Source organism: Clarias gariepinus, chromosome 22, assembly GCF_024256425.1.
Source record: "Clarias gariepinus isolate MV-2021 ecotype Netherlands chromosome 22, CGAR_prim_01v2, whole genome shotgun sequence".
In the NCBI taxonomy this organism is placed as follows: domain Eukaryota; kingdom Metazoa; phylum Chordata; class Actinopteri; order Siluriformes; family Clariidae; genus Clarias; species Clarias gariepinus.
The window spans coordinates 11,022,836-11,038,395 of NC_071121.1; the positions used below are offsets into that span (position 1 = coordinate 11,022,836).

The window sequence follows — 15,560 nt, forward strand, 5'->3', positions numbered from 1 at the left end:
TCTGTCTAAACCCCTCCTTTCTGTGAGCCCTCACTGCTGTGATTGGTCCATGTTTATTGTATGTGTGTTAGAGGAGTATGGTTCGGTCTTACCAGGGTTAGTGAAGTCCGAGACCCTGATAGAGGGTGAGAAGTCCGGGGAATATGTCCAGTCAAAGATAATCCGGTTAAAAAATTTTAGAAAGAAAATGATCCACAGCAATCTCTCCTTCTCTTGTCCAAACAAATAACGGCAGCGCTGTTCCACCATTACTGCTCCTGAACTGAACTGAACAAGGCGCATGCACACTTCGCGTCCGCGGATGCATTTTTTTTTCCTCAGGGCTTGCCGTAGCTTCTATGGTGGAGAATAAACAGTTAAAAAGGATTTTGTGGGCTCTCATTTTTATTGCTTTTGTATATTACAAAGTGTTTAAGCGAACCTGGCATGAATGCTCGGCCACATTAACAAGAGTGTGGTAACGTTAATTGTTAGATGGCGGGCAAGTTGTTCGTGACATAGAACGTGGGCGGACATTATGCAAATATGTTACGGAGTGACGTGAATTCGTAACAGAGTAAAAATAGATTTGATAACGACTGCATTTTCAGGAATCTGGTTTATCACAACATGTCTTAGCTAGGGATGCACCGAAATTTCGGCCGCCGAAAATTTTCGGCCGAAATAGCATTATCGGTTTCGGCCGAAACGAAAGAAAGCGCCGAAAATAAAAGCCGAAATTGTCGCCACACCTCTCCCATCCTCCCGTCTCGTTCGCGCTGTCATTACGCATCAAACACGGAGTATGTCGGCGGTTTGGAAGCACTTCAAAGTTTCAGATGAGGACAGCAAAGTTGCAATATGCAACATTTTTTTAATACAAACAAAAAGAAAATATTTTAAACATGTTTTTTTAATGAAGCCATTTTCGGTTTCGGTATCGGTTTTCGGCCAAGTGCATCCAAAAATTTCGGTTTCGTTTTCGGCCCAGAATTTTCATTTCGGTGCATCCCTAGTCTTAGCTGCATTTTACTATTTTCATTACTGGAACTATAGCCAAAATCGGTTTATGTGGGCGTGTTGGGGGTCTGTTTATTAAAAAATTTAACATTTTATTTCATTTCTGACCATAAGAACAAAATGACTCAAAAAAAGATTAATTTATTGCGATGAACGAGATTCAAAGAACCGAGTCACTAAAATGATTCTAACTTCCCATCAATAATTGCTACTTATCTGAATCCTTAAAGTTGCTCTAAATATAGAAAGCAGTCATCCTTATAATATACAGTTCATCATATCTTTTCATGTTACTGTATACTTTTTAACTTGTAATACCTTAGAGTGTTTTTGATTCTGTAAACTGTTTTGGGACGGTGACCATTTTTAAAAGCACTATATAAATAAAACTGAATTAAATTGAATTGAATTAGTTGATTGTACAGTTTAACTGCTTTGCATATGACAACACATTCATTCTGAATCTTGACTCTTAATGTGAATCCCTACTAGAATACATGATTTAAGAAGCAAAGTTCCACGGTGACCAACAAACACATTTTTCTCTATTATTGCATGAATTCTCTGACCAAAAAAAAAAATATATATATATATATATATATGAGTGATCAACATCTAAAAAAGTGCATTTGCTTCATGTGAGTTGTTTCTCACATTTGCATATTTAACCACGCTGAGTGAGTCATGGCGGCTGAGGATTTCAGCATGTTACAGCATCCGACCCATGGCAGGAGTGACAGAACTGGAGCACAGAGGATTAATAGACACTGTCCCTTTTTTTTTTTCTCTGTACAGTCCGGTTGGGTCCACATGGGACCGCGGTGAGCCCCTCTAGCGAAGGGAACACAACACTGACCTTTGACTAATCCATGTTTTATATGTCTCACTGGATCTCCCTAACATGGATGTAGCCATGAATTTATGTCAGTGGGAGATTGGGACAGTGCTTAAAAAAAATCCTGGCACGATACATACAGTATGTAGTACAATTAAATCCACAGGTGTGATGCGCTCATACATTTTTGTGGTATTAATTGATTATGTTAACTGAACTATGAAATAGAGTTCCTTTATGATAGTTCCACTATAAATGATTAAAGTAACATACTGGTAATAGGAGACAATTGCATTTCATGTAATAAAACCAGAACAAGTAATCATTTCCCTGCAGTAGAAACCCTAATACTTTAGTATCTGTTACCTTGATATTACTGAGCTAGCTGGCTTTAAAAATGAATGAATTAATACATAAATAAGGCAGCATGGTGGTGAACCTCCTGGGTCATGGGGTCAGATTCCTGGCTTTGAGTCTGTGCATGTGGAGTTTGCATGTTCCCCCTGTGCTTGAGTGGGTTTCCTTCAGGTACTCTGGTTAAGTCCCACAGTCCAAAGACTTGCAGATTAGGACAATTTGTGTTTCCGTGCGGTATGAATAAGGGTGTGCCCTGAGATACAGTAGATTGGTCTGATGCCCTGCTACTTGCCTGAACTCTTGGGCTCTTAGGCTCCAGGCCTTCCATTACCTGCATATGATAAGCAGTATAGAAGATGGATAAATGAGTGAATGAATGAATGAATAAATCAAGTGCAAGATTCTCTTTGGCTAACCCCCCAAACAGGTGGAAATTCCGCTGTTCTTACCAACATCAGATCACGTCTATTAGCCAAGTATGTTGGCACGCACAAGGAATTTGGTACTGGCTGCTGGTGACTTTCAAAAGTAAAGCCATAAATAACAACACTGTACATATGGTTTCACAGAAAGTGCACAATATTTAAGATTAAATAAAGACCATGGTATTAAGAGTATGTACCAGAACAGCAGTGTACATAAAGTGTGAGTGTGCATGGTAGTGCAAATAACAGTAAGGTGCATTACACATGATAAGCAAGGTTCGTAAAACGGTTTGCACAATACACCATATACAGTACAAGGGAAATAATGATATCATCACGATACCGAGGTACCGAGCTGATTAAAATTCCAATTCTATAATTTTTATATACAATATCCTAATTCGAAATTACATTTTCCAGTTACCATTTTGAACATTTAAAAAAGTATAATAATTAATTAAGTGTAGCCTATTTCTTATAACAATGGTTTTCTCACTTTAAAAAAACAGACTCTGCATTTACACAATAAAAAAACTAACTTCAGGTTAAGGTTCAACTGAGAAGCACCAAGAGTAGCTACGTCATCCGCTAGAAGTATTATTTCTTAGCAAATAATTCACTTCTGTTTAGAGTGTGCCTCCTATAGAATTATAAAGAAACTGCACCCCAAACACTTCCAAAGTTTTTTAAACTCAACTTGGGTGATTGCAAGCACGCCGGCGCATCTAAAGGGTTTCTAAAACATGTGATTTTTAAATAAGTAGCGCTTGTAGTGTTTTGAGACTTTGTGCAATAAGTGAGTTTGGAGAAATTTTTTTTTAACGTGCACAATTTTTGATAATGTAACGGCAGTCGTTTATGGCTTATGAGCTGATCACTAGTCCAATGTCCAACCAACCGGTTCATCTTTGTTATAAATGTAAAAAATAAATATTGTGAAAACAATTATTTTGAAGTCAGTGTAATTATGTAAATTGTGACATAGAAGAATCACAATTCATAACTTAATAGATTTTTTTCTTCCCTGTATCTAGTTTATAGTTAAATCTAGTTTATCTAGTAGTGCGAATAAAAGTAAGGTGCAGATATGAGTGTACAGTATAACTTTTTGTGCATTGCACAATATACAATACAAGATGTACGAGTAGTGCGAGCAACAACAATGTGTCACATATGTGGATGAAGTCATGTGTGACTGTTCTGTCAGTTTTTTCATTACAGTATTTGAAGATGTGAAGTAGGGTGTTACAAGTAGAAAAGCTAGAAGAGAATACAGTTTAATTAAACAAGCAAAACGATGGTGTAATTTAAAATTTGAGTTGGTAAAATAGGAATTATATTGTTTTTGTCATGCTTGAATGAACAGCATTGTAGCACAAACAATGTTATCTGCCAGACATACTTTACTGTATATAGCCAAGTATGCATGGTATATTAACCAACCACAATATGAAAATATTTCAGAGCCTCTGAAATCAATATCCCCCCCCCCCAAACATCACCCTTCCAGCTATTTCTCTCCTCCCCAAAACAAACACTGTATGATGCAAATTCATCAAGGTCCCACAGTGCCTGCAGGTGTTCCCAGGCCTTCACTGGCATTTGTAATCAGGGTCTCAGCTTTAGCTTTATTCAGGAGGAGGACGGATCATCAATAAAGTCCAGCGGTCCCACACGACTATTCTATGTAGGCCACTAACGTATGCAGTTTGTACCACATAGCCATGTTCAAATAATGAGCATGATGATTTCTTTGTTTTGTTTGTGGTGCAATGGAATTTGTCTGCGAGCGTGCTAGGGCTGCTGAGATTGTGAGGGATTTTCTAGCACGTGTCATGTTTGATCAAAGCTCGCTGTGAATTAATTATCTCCACATGAATTATTCAGCATGTTTCTAGTGCAATGTATGAGTCTTTTCATCAGCCCGCTTGGGGAAAACAGACAAAGAGCCAGCCTCGTGATAACGTCCTATAGGGACAAATGAACTCGTCTGTCTCTAAATGTTAGATGTTGGATGTTTAAGAAAGATCTCAACAGGTTAAATGATACATACTGTCTATCTCTAAAGAACTTATTTTCTTCATAGTTAGGTTTTTGACAGGTGTAAAGTACCATGCTGTGGTTGGGGATTTTTGATTTTCGGATGATGAATGCCAACGGATTTGTGTCAGTTTAACTGAATGTACTTTCTGTTCCATGAGGTCTACTGGGTGAAATAACATGAGTTCATATTCTACTGCAGCTTGGAAACCTTTACTCTATCAGAGCAAAATAAATTGTTTCGACTGATTGGTACGTGAGACTCAGGAGAGACTCCAATTCCAGTCGATTGATGCACTTTTTTAGCTACAGCTGAAACATTACCAAGTAATTATTTTTTCTATTTACAGTATGGAGCATTAATGATGTGTTGAGATGAGCTATCATCACAGAGTTACCCCACAGAAAACCTCATGACTATCGCAACCTGATTTCTTGATTTAACCCCTTAAAATTCAGGATTATGATGCAATTATTCTCTTTAAAGCATACTATTCAGGGGGTACAAAAGATTGTTCAGTTATTACAGTGAAACTAACACAGTACCACCCTATCATCCGGAGATTGTGAGTTCGATTCCTGGGTGATGCTGTAACTAGCTGGTCTAGAGAGAGCTGATTGGCCGAGCTCTCTCAGAGGGGAGGGATGAGAGGTGCTTAGTTCTCCCGCATTAATCACGGCTCTACAGCCGTCAATCAGTGGCGTCTGTGAGCTCACGCAAGCTGAAGGAGCAGATTGCGTTGTCCCCCAACGATGAGTGAGCAGTTCAAAAAGAGGTGTTCAGCTGGCGGTCAGAGGAAACATGTTATAATCTTCGGCCCTCCCGACTGAGTGGTAGTAGTAGCTTAAAGTGGGAGCCCCCTAGTGACGGGAATTCAATTAGGGGGAAAATCTGGGAAAATATCCCCAAAAAATTTAATAAAAATAAAAAACTGCAGTCAAAAAAAGTCATTACCTGAATTTTACTTAGCCAATAGTAAAGAGTCCTAAATTGGAAAAATAGTGCGATGGTTAATCCGGTTTAGCTGGCAGTTTTTTTAACCCTACCTGATGCAGTGAGTAGCTTCTCATTTCTGCTGCTTTCCATGTAAGAGGACATGTTCTGTAGTTGTGGCAAAGATGTTACTCTGTTTTAAAAGAGGGTCAAATTATCTGCCCGCATCAAGAAAATAATACAACTAAGGAGATTACTGGAACTGCTAAAATTTGTTAAGAACGCTTTATTAAAACCTGTAAGGATCTTGGTGAACCGACATCATCGGGGAAGAAATGTGGTTGGAAAAACATCCTGGGCGTGATGGTTAATCACTTAAATGCTTAAAATAAAAATAAAAGACAACATTAGACCTTATGGCTATGTTCAATAGAGAAAGTAAGAGCATTTTCACATGCACAAGGTGATGGAACACAAGGGATTGGGACTAAACAGCTGTGTAGTTTACAGAAAGGTACATTTAGGCATTTCTGGCAGATGCCCTTATCCAGATTGACTTACATTATACATCTAAGCAGTTGAGGGTTAAGGGCCTTGTTCGTGGGCCCAACAGGGACAACCTAGGGTCATGGGATTTGAACCTGAACCCGCAACACCCCCCATCCCCCCCAAAAAAAAGGCTTACATTTTTTAGGGAGCATAAAGAATGGACTGTGGAGTATTGGAAAAAGGTGATGTCATCATGAGTACAGAATTATCCAGTTCCAGAGTGATCCAGAGAGGGGACAGTGTTATGATTTGGGGTTGCTTCAGTTCAGGTCATGAATTTTTTTTCTTCCCTGATAGAGTAATTGGGCTTACTTAAGAGAGCCTGGGACATCATTTTCAAACATGGATTGGCCAAGAGTCCAGACCTTAACCCGATTGAGAAGACTTTACTCAGCAGTCCAGTTCTCCCATCATCAAACTTGGAGAGAAATTGATGCAACTCTGGATGCAACTAATGCAACTCTGAATAGCCATAATTAAAGCACAAAGTTGGTTCAATGAAATATTAGTATGCGATAAAAAAAAAAATAAAAAAAAAGTTTGTACAGGCAGTGTCTTAAATAATGGAACAAATGATTTGATTAAAAGCATGTTTGCCAAAAATGATTTATTCCCTCAAGTGTATTTAAGAAAATAATAATTAAAAAAAAAAATTATTTATTGACAACCGCTGCATAAATTTGCGACTATGTCACCATTGCACTTTATCTGTAGTAAGTTGCAGCCTTTTGCGTCCAAATAATTGCATAGGTACATACTGATTTAGATTTTTATGTGATTAATTGTGCAGCATTATAAAAAAATTCCCTTTTTTAGTCTGTTTTAGACATTTATGTGGGTCCCCAGCATGCAAGTACAAACAAAATGACATAATTAAACATTCCCTGCTTTTTATCCTTTTCCCATTTTTGTACTGGCCAGGGTTTAATCAAGCCAGTTAGATTTAAGCGGACAACTCGCTTACGCTTGTAGCTCATTTACAGTACACAGACACTGAAATGGCACGTTCAGGTGAGGAGTAAAACAATGAGTTTAATCCATTATCCCAGGAATATTTCCTGAGACATACTTTAAGGAACCATGTTCACTTTGAAAATAGGAGTAAAATACGGTACCTTTAAAGTACAAATCTGTAAAGAAAGACGTATTAATCATGCGATTTTCAGTGCTATCCAAGATTTATATGGTAATGAAATTCTTAGTGGAGTTTTTATACCCAGAATATAATTTGACTGCCGTCTGCCAGTGGCATCAGTGGACTTTTATATCCACCTAAAGAGAGAGTGAAGCAGCGAAACCCTCTCACCTCCTCATCTGTACGCTCTGCTCATACCGATCAGCTTGAGCCTTCGTGCTGATACTGCCATCAGCGCCATTGTGCTTGTCATCCTATAGCTCACTCACGTCCTGAGCCGAGTCTCGGAGTCACGTGGTCGCATTGCATCGCATCACATTCTGAAAATGGTCGCTATCAAGGCGTCTCACAGGCATAATGAATTTTAATACAACACAGGCTAACAGATTAGCACTAAAATTGCTAATCATACCCCAAATATTTCATTATATCAGTGTTCAGGGTTTGATTGGTCTCAATCGTTTGATTTTGGAATAGGTTTTTACGCTGGATGCCCTTTAGAATGCAACCCTCACTGGGCTTAGGAGCGGCACTAAGGGTGTTCTGCATGCTCAGTGGATGGGACATTTATTTTAATATAATCACAATGAACACACTTCAGGATGAAGATTTTCTTTTTACTGTAGATTAAAAAAAAAAAAAAAAAACAGTGTCCAGTGGGCGCCATCATACACAGTTTGCCATCTCAACCGTATAAACCTGCACTTTTCTCCACAAGTCCTGAGAATTGATGATGAAATAAATAAACAAACAGAATGTACGAGGGAAAATTTGTTTTCTGGCACACTGACCTAAAATTCCGTGAGGCGTTTCCCTCGGGACTAATCTGACGTGGTGTACGGAGAGTAGCTCGCCTGTGAGGATTATACATGCGCTCTTGTTGCCCTACTTTTCATTAAAGTATCGTGAGTGTGAGAAAAAGAGAAAGAGGGAGGTATATTGCAGGAATGCTTAGACAGATGGAGTGGGGGTTTCTGTTCTGAGGACTCTCTTTCTCTTTCTCAATGCACAGACGTCGTAGTAATTTTCAAAGATGATATTTAAAGCCATGGCGTGATTGATTCTATGAGGATTATAGAATTACATATCGCACATTTTTTTAACATGCATGATCCGTTGGCATTTTTCGACCTCTAGGCAGTGGGCGGCGGTGGACGGTGTGCCTGATCAGAATTGCTACGGTTGTCCCTGAGCTGCAGAAGCTGCTGAAATATAAATGAGGGCCTGTATTGAGCCAATTTTTGCTTCCAATTCCGTGATCTTGTGTCACACAGGTTTCTGGCTTCCTCTCCTCCAAGCCAACGTCCGAAAAAAAAAAAAAAAAAAAAAAGCACTCGGTGGTCACTTTCTATAGCTGGAGCAAAAAAAAAAAAAAAAAAAAAAAAAACAATGTTTCTTGACATCTCTTGTGGAGAAAAAAAAAATGATAGTGTTCCAGTGCACCGAGGATGCAGCCACATGGCCCACTTCATTTCATGGCCTAATTCATAGCCTCACATTATCGTCTAGTGCACTCCAGACGCACGGATGTGTGTCTCAAAAGAGTCTGGATGGTCAGTCTGTTCATCAAGAAATGCTGGCTCTATTCCTGTTCGTGCAGAATCTTTCCACATACTTGCTTTATTTCTCTCTTTTAATTGTGCGTCTTGTAAAATACTCCTTTGTTTGACAGAATAATAGTCATTTATTTTACCCTAATATCCCCTCATTTGTTGCTTTTTCTATATAAATGAAGCTGTGAAGGCATACACTGAAGGGCATTTATTTATTTATTTATTTTTTTACCGACTCGACAAATGTGCAGCAGTAGTCGGGCGCATAAACGAGCTGAATAATTGAAAACGTGACAGACTACAGGGCCGTTTCTGGGTTTTATCCTGATGGCAGTAAAAGAGAAGGAAGTGTCTTACAATGGCAGGGCAGCGGACAGTGTGTGAGTCAGATTCATTTTCTTTTTTTTTCCTGTCCACCCACACTTCTGAAAAGCAGATCCGTACGCAGCGAGCTACTGTATTCCATATACTCAATGAATTTGTTCCGGATACATACAGTACCATATAGTATATTGTCAAGAATGATTTGAAATGCTGATTTCATCTATTATCACACTGATGGCATCCAAAACAGTTTGGAGTGACCCTCACTCATGGCGCAGGACACCTTGAATCTGATAATGACCCCATCCCGCATCTTTTTATTAAGAGAAACAGATAAGCCAGGCATCCTAGCCTGACAGAACGAGCCATTGTTATTCTACATGGCACAATGTGAGTCACTGATTTGGCATGCGGGAATGCTATTTATTATGGACGGCAATTATTGTCAAGAGGCTTGAGCAGAGTTAACTGCCTTATGAATGCCTGGATGCTATAGAGGGGGGAAAAAATCTCATTACTGCAGCTACATTGAAATTTGGAATGCATTATATTTATGACTGGGGATTATTTATTTTTTTTTGCATTTTTTTGTTTCCAGATGTGCTGATGGACTCGATGACGGCTACGGCAGAGCTGGGCTGGACAATCTACCCATCAGTAGGGGTGAGCACTGTTTAGCTGACCTACTCTGGTTTGGCCGTTTACCCTGTGTAAACGCAACGCTTCAGTGCTTTACCTTATCCAAACTTATCGCCTGACTGCACAAATGCACAATGACTCGTGATGTTCAGCTCCCACAGGGGCATTTAAATGAAATCCAAATGAAGCCTAATAAAATGTAATGAAACGTTTTTTGATGTGCGTGTGTGTGTGTGTGTGTATTTTTGCGAGTCCTGGAAAATGAGCTCGGTGGCTATGACACACTAAGGATTTGTCAGAGATGTTTCGTTTCTCATTACTAATTCAGTCTTGCCTCTGCTCTTGTCTCCAGTGGGAGGAGGTGAGTGGCTACGATGAGAACATGAACACCATCCGCACCTACCAGGTGTGCAACGTGTTCGACGCCAATCAAAACAACTGGGTGCGTACCAAGTACATCCGGCGGCGAGGGGCTCAGCGAATCCACGTCGAGATCAAGTTCTCCGTGCGAGACTGCAGCAGCATCCCTAATGTACCGGGCTCATGCAAGGAAACCTTCAACCTCTACTACTTCGAGTCTGACGCGGACATAGGCACTAAAGTCCACCCTCCGTGGATGGAGAACCCCTGGACCAAGGTGGACACCATCGCAGCCGACGAAAGCTTCTCGCAGGTGGACCTAGGCGGACGGGTGATGAAGATCAACACGGAGGTGCGCAGCTTCGGACCCGTTTCTCGCAACGGCTTCTACCTGGCGTTTCAGGACTACGGCGCCTGTATGTCGCTCATCGCCGTCAAGGTATATTTCCGAAAGTGTCCGCGCATTGTCCGGAACGGAGCCGTCTTCCCAGAGACTTTGTCAGGAGCTGAGAGCACTTCTCTGGTGGCGGCTAGAGGGACCTGCGTACCCAACGGAGAGGAAGTCGACGTGCCGATTAAACTTTACTGCAACGGAGATGGCGAGTGGCTGGTCCCTATCGGCCGCTGCATGTGCAAAGCAGGATACGAGGCGGCTGAGAATGGCACCGTCTGCAAAGGTTAGTTTCTCTAAGGTTTTCATTTTAATTTAATCCGTTTGATGAGATGGGATGTTTGAGAATTCAAAGCTTTCATAACGGCTCTAATCTGAGGTGTTGTTAATTGGTGATTTTTGAGGCTGGTAACTCTTAATGAACTTCTCTGAAGCAGAGGTAAGTTTTGGTCTTGCTTTCCTGGAATAGTCTTCTTGAAAGCCATGATGCTTGGTGGGTTTTGCAAAAGAACTAAAATCTAGGAAAAATAAAATAAAATTGGGCGATAAATCTACACTTGTTTCCCGACTTTTGACTGGCACTAGATAGTAGGTGATCAGATGGTTTCCATGTTCGTTTCTGTATACCCGGTAACGGCTGTGCAGCAGAAGCGCACATAAAGTCTGGGGAACAGGCTTGTGTATAATGCGGATAACTGCACATGCTCACGGCTGCATAAAATGAGGGGATGATTTCGGAGTGGTATTTCTGAGTGATGTGTTTTACTCTTTTCCTCAAAAATATGCTGCTCCCAGATGTGGAATAAGGGAAAATTATACAAGGAAATTACCAACAAAAGAAAATTTTAACATAATTTGCTAAATCTATTACAAGCAGTATGTGTATGGTACAGTGGTAAATAATAGTTGGCCCTATTATTAATAAAAGCTGTGTCATTTTTGTAATGTTAATATTTGTTCAGTAACAGATGCCTTAAGTGAGTAATCCCAGTTGTCGGTCTGTAGTCATGTAGGTATAGTGAATGGTGGTGGGATTGATTTCCAGGAAGCACAACGAGTGCAAAAAGTCTGTTTAACCAATTATTAATCGATCATCCATTGGTTTACTCGATCCGATGATCAATTAAAGAAATTACTAGTACTGAGTAACAGTGAAAAAAAAGGTGATTTGATTATTATGCTAAAATGTAACAAGGTAAAATATGGTAAATAATAAGGGTATACTGTTACTATATACATAGTATAGGGACATTATCTTATCAGTGCAATCAAATGATGTATATTATTACATATGAAAATTGTCTTTCAATAAAATAAAAACACCAGATGAAATGTTACTAAGAAAAATTAGCATGCAGATGTTTTTCGTTATAAATATCTGTCCATATGCAGTAAGAAAAAAATAACATATAAGACTTCATAAGTAAAAGTAGCCACTGTGTTCTCTGTACATATTTTATATACAGTACATGCAGATAAAGACCGCAGGCCATTATGTTGTTGCTTCTGTCTGTCTGTCTGTCTCTCAAAAAGTAAAACTCTATAAAGTATTATATCAGTCAATACACATACTGTAGATAAATCATGACATTACATTTGATCCATTTGTGTGTCTCCAGTCACATACATATGCAGTAGTACATACCCAAACACACGTGCACACACGAGGATATAGTGTCCGAACATCAGAGCGTGCATGACTATCCCTCATTCTGTATGGATGAAGGAACAATAGTGAAAAAAAAATCCTTGATGCCATGGCAATGCTAATGCTTTAGTGAGAGGTAATGATATCCTATAGAAGAAGGATTTTATACAGAGAAGGTGTTTTTTTTTCCCCCTCGCTTGCTCAGCTCTCGGCAGATACGATTACATTCATACAGACAGAAGAGTTGAAATGAGGAAACGATTTTGGCAGAGTTCTCCTGGGCACTGTTGACAGAATATAAATTACTAGCGTCCATCCATCTGGAGCGGTTGATGGATGGAAATCGGCAATATCCTCGGCGAGCACGCGGCAGATTGTCTCTTTTATTTCCCCTGGTGTTAATCCCCTCGCCTGCACCACTTTAATGACACTACTAATTGACTAATTTGGAGTGTGGAGAGGGAGCAGTGTGCACGCTTAGGCACGGCTCTCCCTCGTGATTTTATTCAAATATAAAGCAAAACTAATGTATCCCCCTGTGGTGGTTAACCAAGAAGTGTGTGCAGACAAAAAAAGGATTGAGGATCTGTATTTTGTGTGCTAGCTTTATTCTCATTATCCAGGGCATGAAAACATAAATTTTATTTTATTTGTTTATTCTTTAAAAAAAAAAAAAAAATCTTGTCATGCTTTTTTTTTTGTAAATTTAAAGCGAATTATCACATCGTATACATGACTAGTATACAGTCAAAACTCAACTGTAGGCTGTTATACAATTATTCTGAATATTATTACACTTATTAATAATGCATGGGGAAAAATAACCATGCTTGAATTATGAAAGACAAAGTCTATTATTCCGATATTCATAAGCTCTCATGTAATTAACATTTTCATGCCTGCAATAACAAACAAATTTATTGAATTGCAAATGTAACATAATATTAAACGAATTAGGCTCAACACATTTGCTATAAATATTAAACAGGATGGGTGGCCCACTCATTCAGACTGCCAACTCATTTATGCATCATCATCATAACACCTAATATCAAAAATTAGCAGTGTTTTTTTAAGCCAAAATTTGCTCATTTTAATGCAGTTACAGTGTAAAAATACATGAGCAAATATTCAGACACTTCCCTCTTCTTATATCAGTCAAAAAGCCCTCAACCAAAAGATATTTAATCTCAAGCAATTTAAGTGGATCTACTACTTCAGTTTAAAAATCTAACCTTTTTCTTGAAGTCTGTGCATGCTGAGTAACAGTTTACGGTTAGGAAACTTTACTGGACGTAAATAAATATAAAGTCCCCTACATATGAACAAGTTCTATTCTGAGAGCTTGTTCGTAAGTCCAGTTTGTTCGTAAGTCCAACAGACATTGTCTAAGTACTAGGATATTAACACAATTTGCTATACATAATCAGCCAAAGCACAGTATTGGTGCTTATTTTATATATTTTTTGTCATAAATATAATACAGAAAATGTATGTGGCAAAAATCTACTTCTAAAGTTTATGCAACATACACAGAAGTGACCAATCTTGCTTCCCTTAAAATTTCCATTCGTTTGATGATAACTTTAGCCATTTTGGAGAGATCACTTTATACTGTATTTGTCTCAAAAATGACCATTTTTTCACGTTATCATATAATTTTTTCTCGTTTCAAACAAGTAATAAATTAAAATGCAAATTATTCATATTGAAATTCTAATTATTAAGTATTAGTACTAAGATTGGTGCAAGCGTCTAGAAGCATATGATCTGTAAAAATTGTTGCTTAAATTAAAGCATTATGGATTTTTGGTAAACGTTTAAAAAGCAAAAACATGTAGTGTCTGTAACCATGTCAAATTCATGTTGCAAAATCTTAACAATTAAGCATTTAAGAATAATACACTTATTTAGTTTTATGTCCCTTTCTAGGAAATCTATTTCAATTTCATCTAAATAACCGTTAAGATAATTAAAAGAATTGAATTAAAAAAAGTTACATAAAAAGGCCTTAAAATTTTATTCAGCAAATGTGTTTTTTTATCTGATAAAATATATATCAAGTATATATATATAAAGTATGAACTGGGAGATAAGAAGCATTAAGTATTATGAAAAATGGTGTTATATCATTCTATCTGAAAATTCACTTTTTCACCTAGATAAGACACTTTTTAGCACCAATATAACGAGTATAAAAATAACATGTTCCATGATCTTGTTCTTGTTCTTTAGAAAATTCGTGCCGATTTAAAAAAATAATTCATGTAAAAAAAAACGAGTAATGTCTATCATATTTTTACCCCGCTCCATTCTCGTAATTATTTGTCTTCATCTTATTCCTTGGTGCTTCTTACCAGTTTCATCTTCGATAATTTTACACTTGCTTCCTGACATCCTGGAAAGAACGTTGCACATACTGTACGTGACAGTGTACGCTGGACATGTGTTCTAACCTTAAGGGACTTACTGTACAGAATTAAAACACATGTTGAGTGAAGCTTCCAGACAAAAAAAAATCTATTTTACTCCAGAGCACCACTTCACATTACAAGCCACATTTGTATTTGATCAGATCAGATTTGCATGTTATAATGATTCACATTCAAACTACAAGTAATCTGTCTCCAATGTGAACATACACGTTTGCTCATGTTCTCTGGGTTAAAACACATGTATTTTAATCATTGGATGCGATTTCAGCCAAAATATGCTTTTGCGATTGTGCTCTGGAGAACGGCAAACAGTTAGTCAGCTATATTTGCTGAGGTTCAGAAGGAAGAAGAAAGCCAGACACCTAGCTTTAGCTGTTTAGCAGCTATTCTTAGCACTGCTGATGCACACTGATAGCACAGTGATGATGATGTCAGCGCCCTATGCCTGCGCAGAGGCAAAAAGTCACATGAATTCTGATTTGCACGTTTTTGTGAATAAGATATGTATTCGATCTACAGTACGTCCAGGTTTCAAAGTGACTCTGATATTATCTAAAAAACATCAGATGTTGCACTTGGACCGTCTAAAAAACAAACAAACAAAAAATCAGATCTGTATCACGGTAAGGTAAAAAAAAAAATAGGATTTGTGTCACTGCAGGCTGGTAATGTGAACATTACCAAGCCTTAGACGTGCATTTGACGAGTAGAGAGTATACCTGTGAGAGAGTATAGCGTTGCATTTGCGAGAAAGAACTCAGCTTAGAGTAGATGGATTGCAGCCAAAAGCGAGGCTCGCGGACTTGTGTATGTATGCAAACATTATCAGCACAATTATTATTGTTGCAGCTTCAAATCAATATCTCATTTCCTGAAGGTTATAATGCATTCATTACATTATGATGTGTAATACTGCCATATCTGCCCCGCAGGGCT

General features: G+C 38.4%; 1 protein-coding gene across 1 annotated transcript in view; it reads left to right on the forward strand.

Annotated features, from left to right (window-relative positions):
- Window positions 1-15,560, forward strand: part of ephb2a (eph receptor B2a) — a 79,207-nt gene that overhangs the window by 14,383 nt on the left and 49,264 nt on the right. The window contains exons 2-3 of the mRNA XM_053482320.1: window positions 9,750-9,814; window positions 10,143-10,827. Coding sequence (XP_053338295.1) covers window positions 9,750-9,814; window positions 10,143-10,827 — 750 coding nt within the window. The remainder of the gene's footprint in view (window positions 1-9,749; window positions 9,815-10,142; window positions 10,828-15,560) is intronic.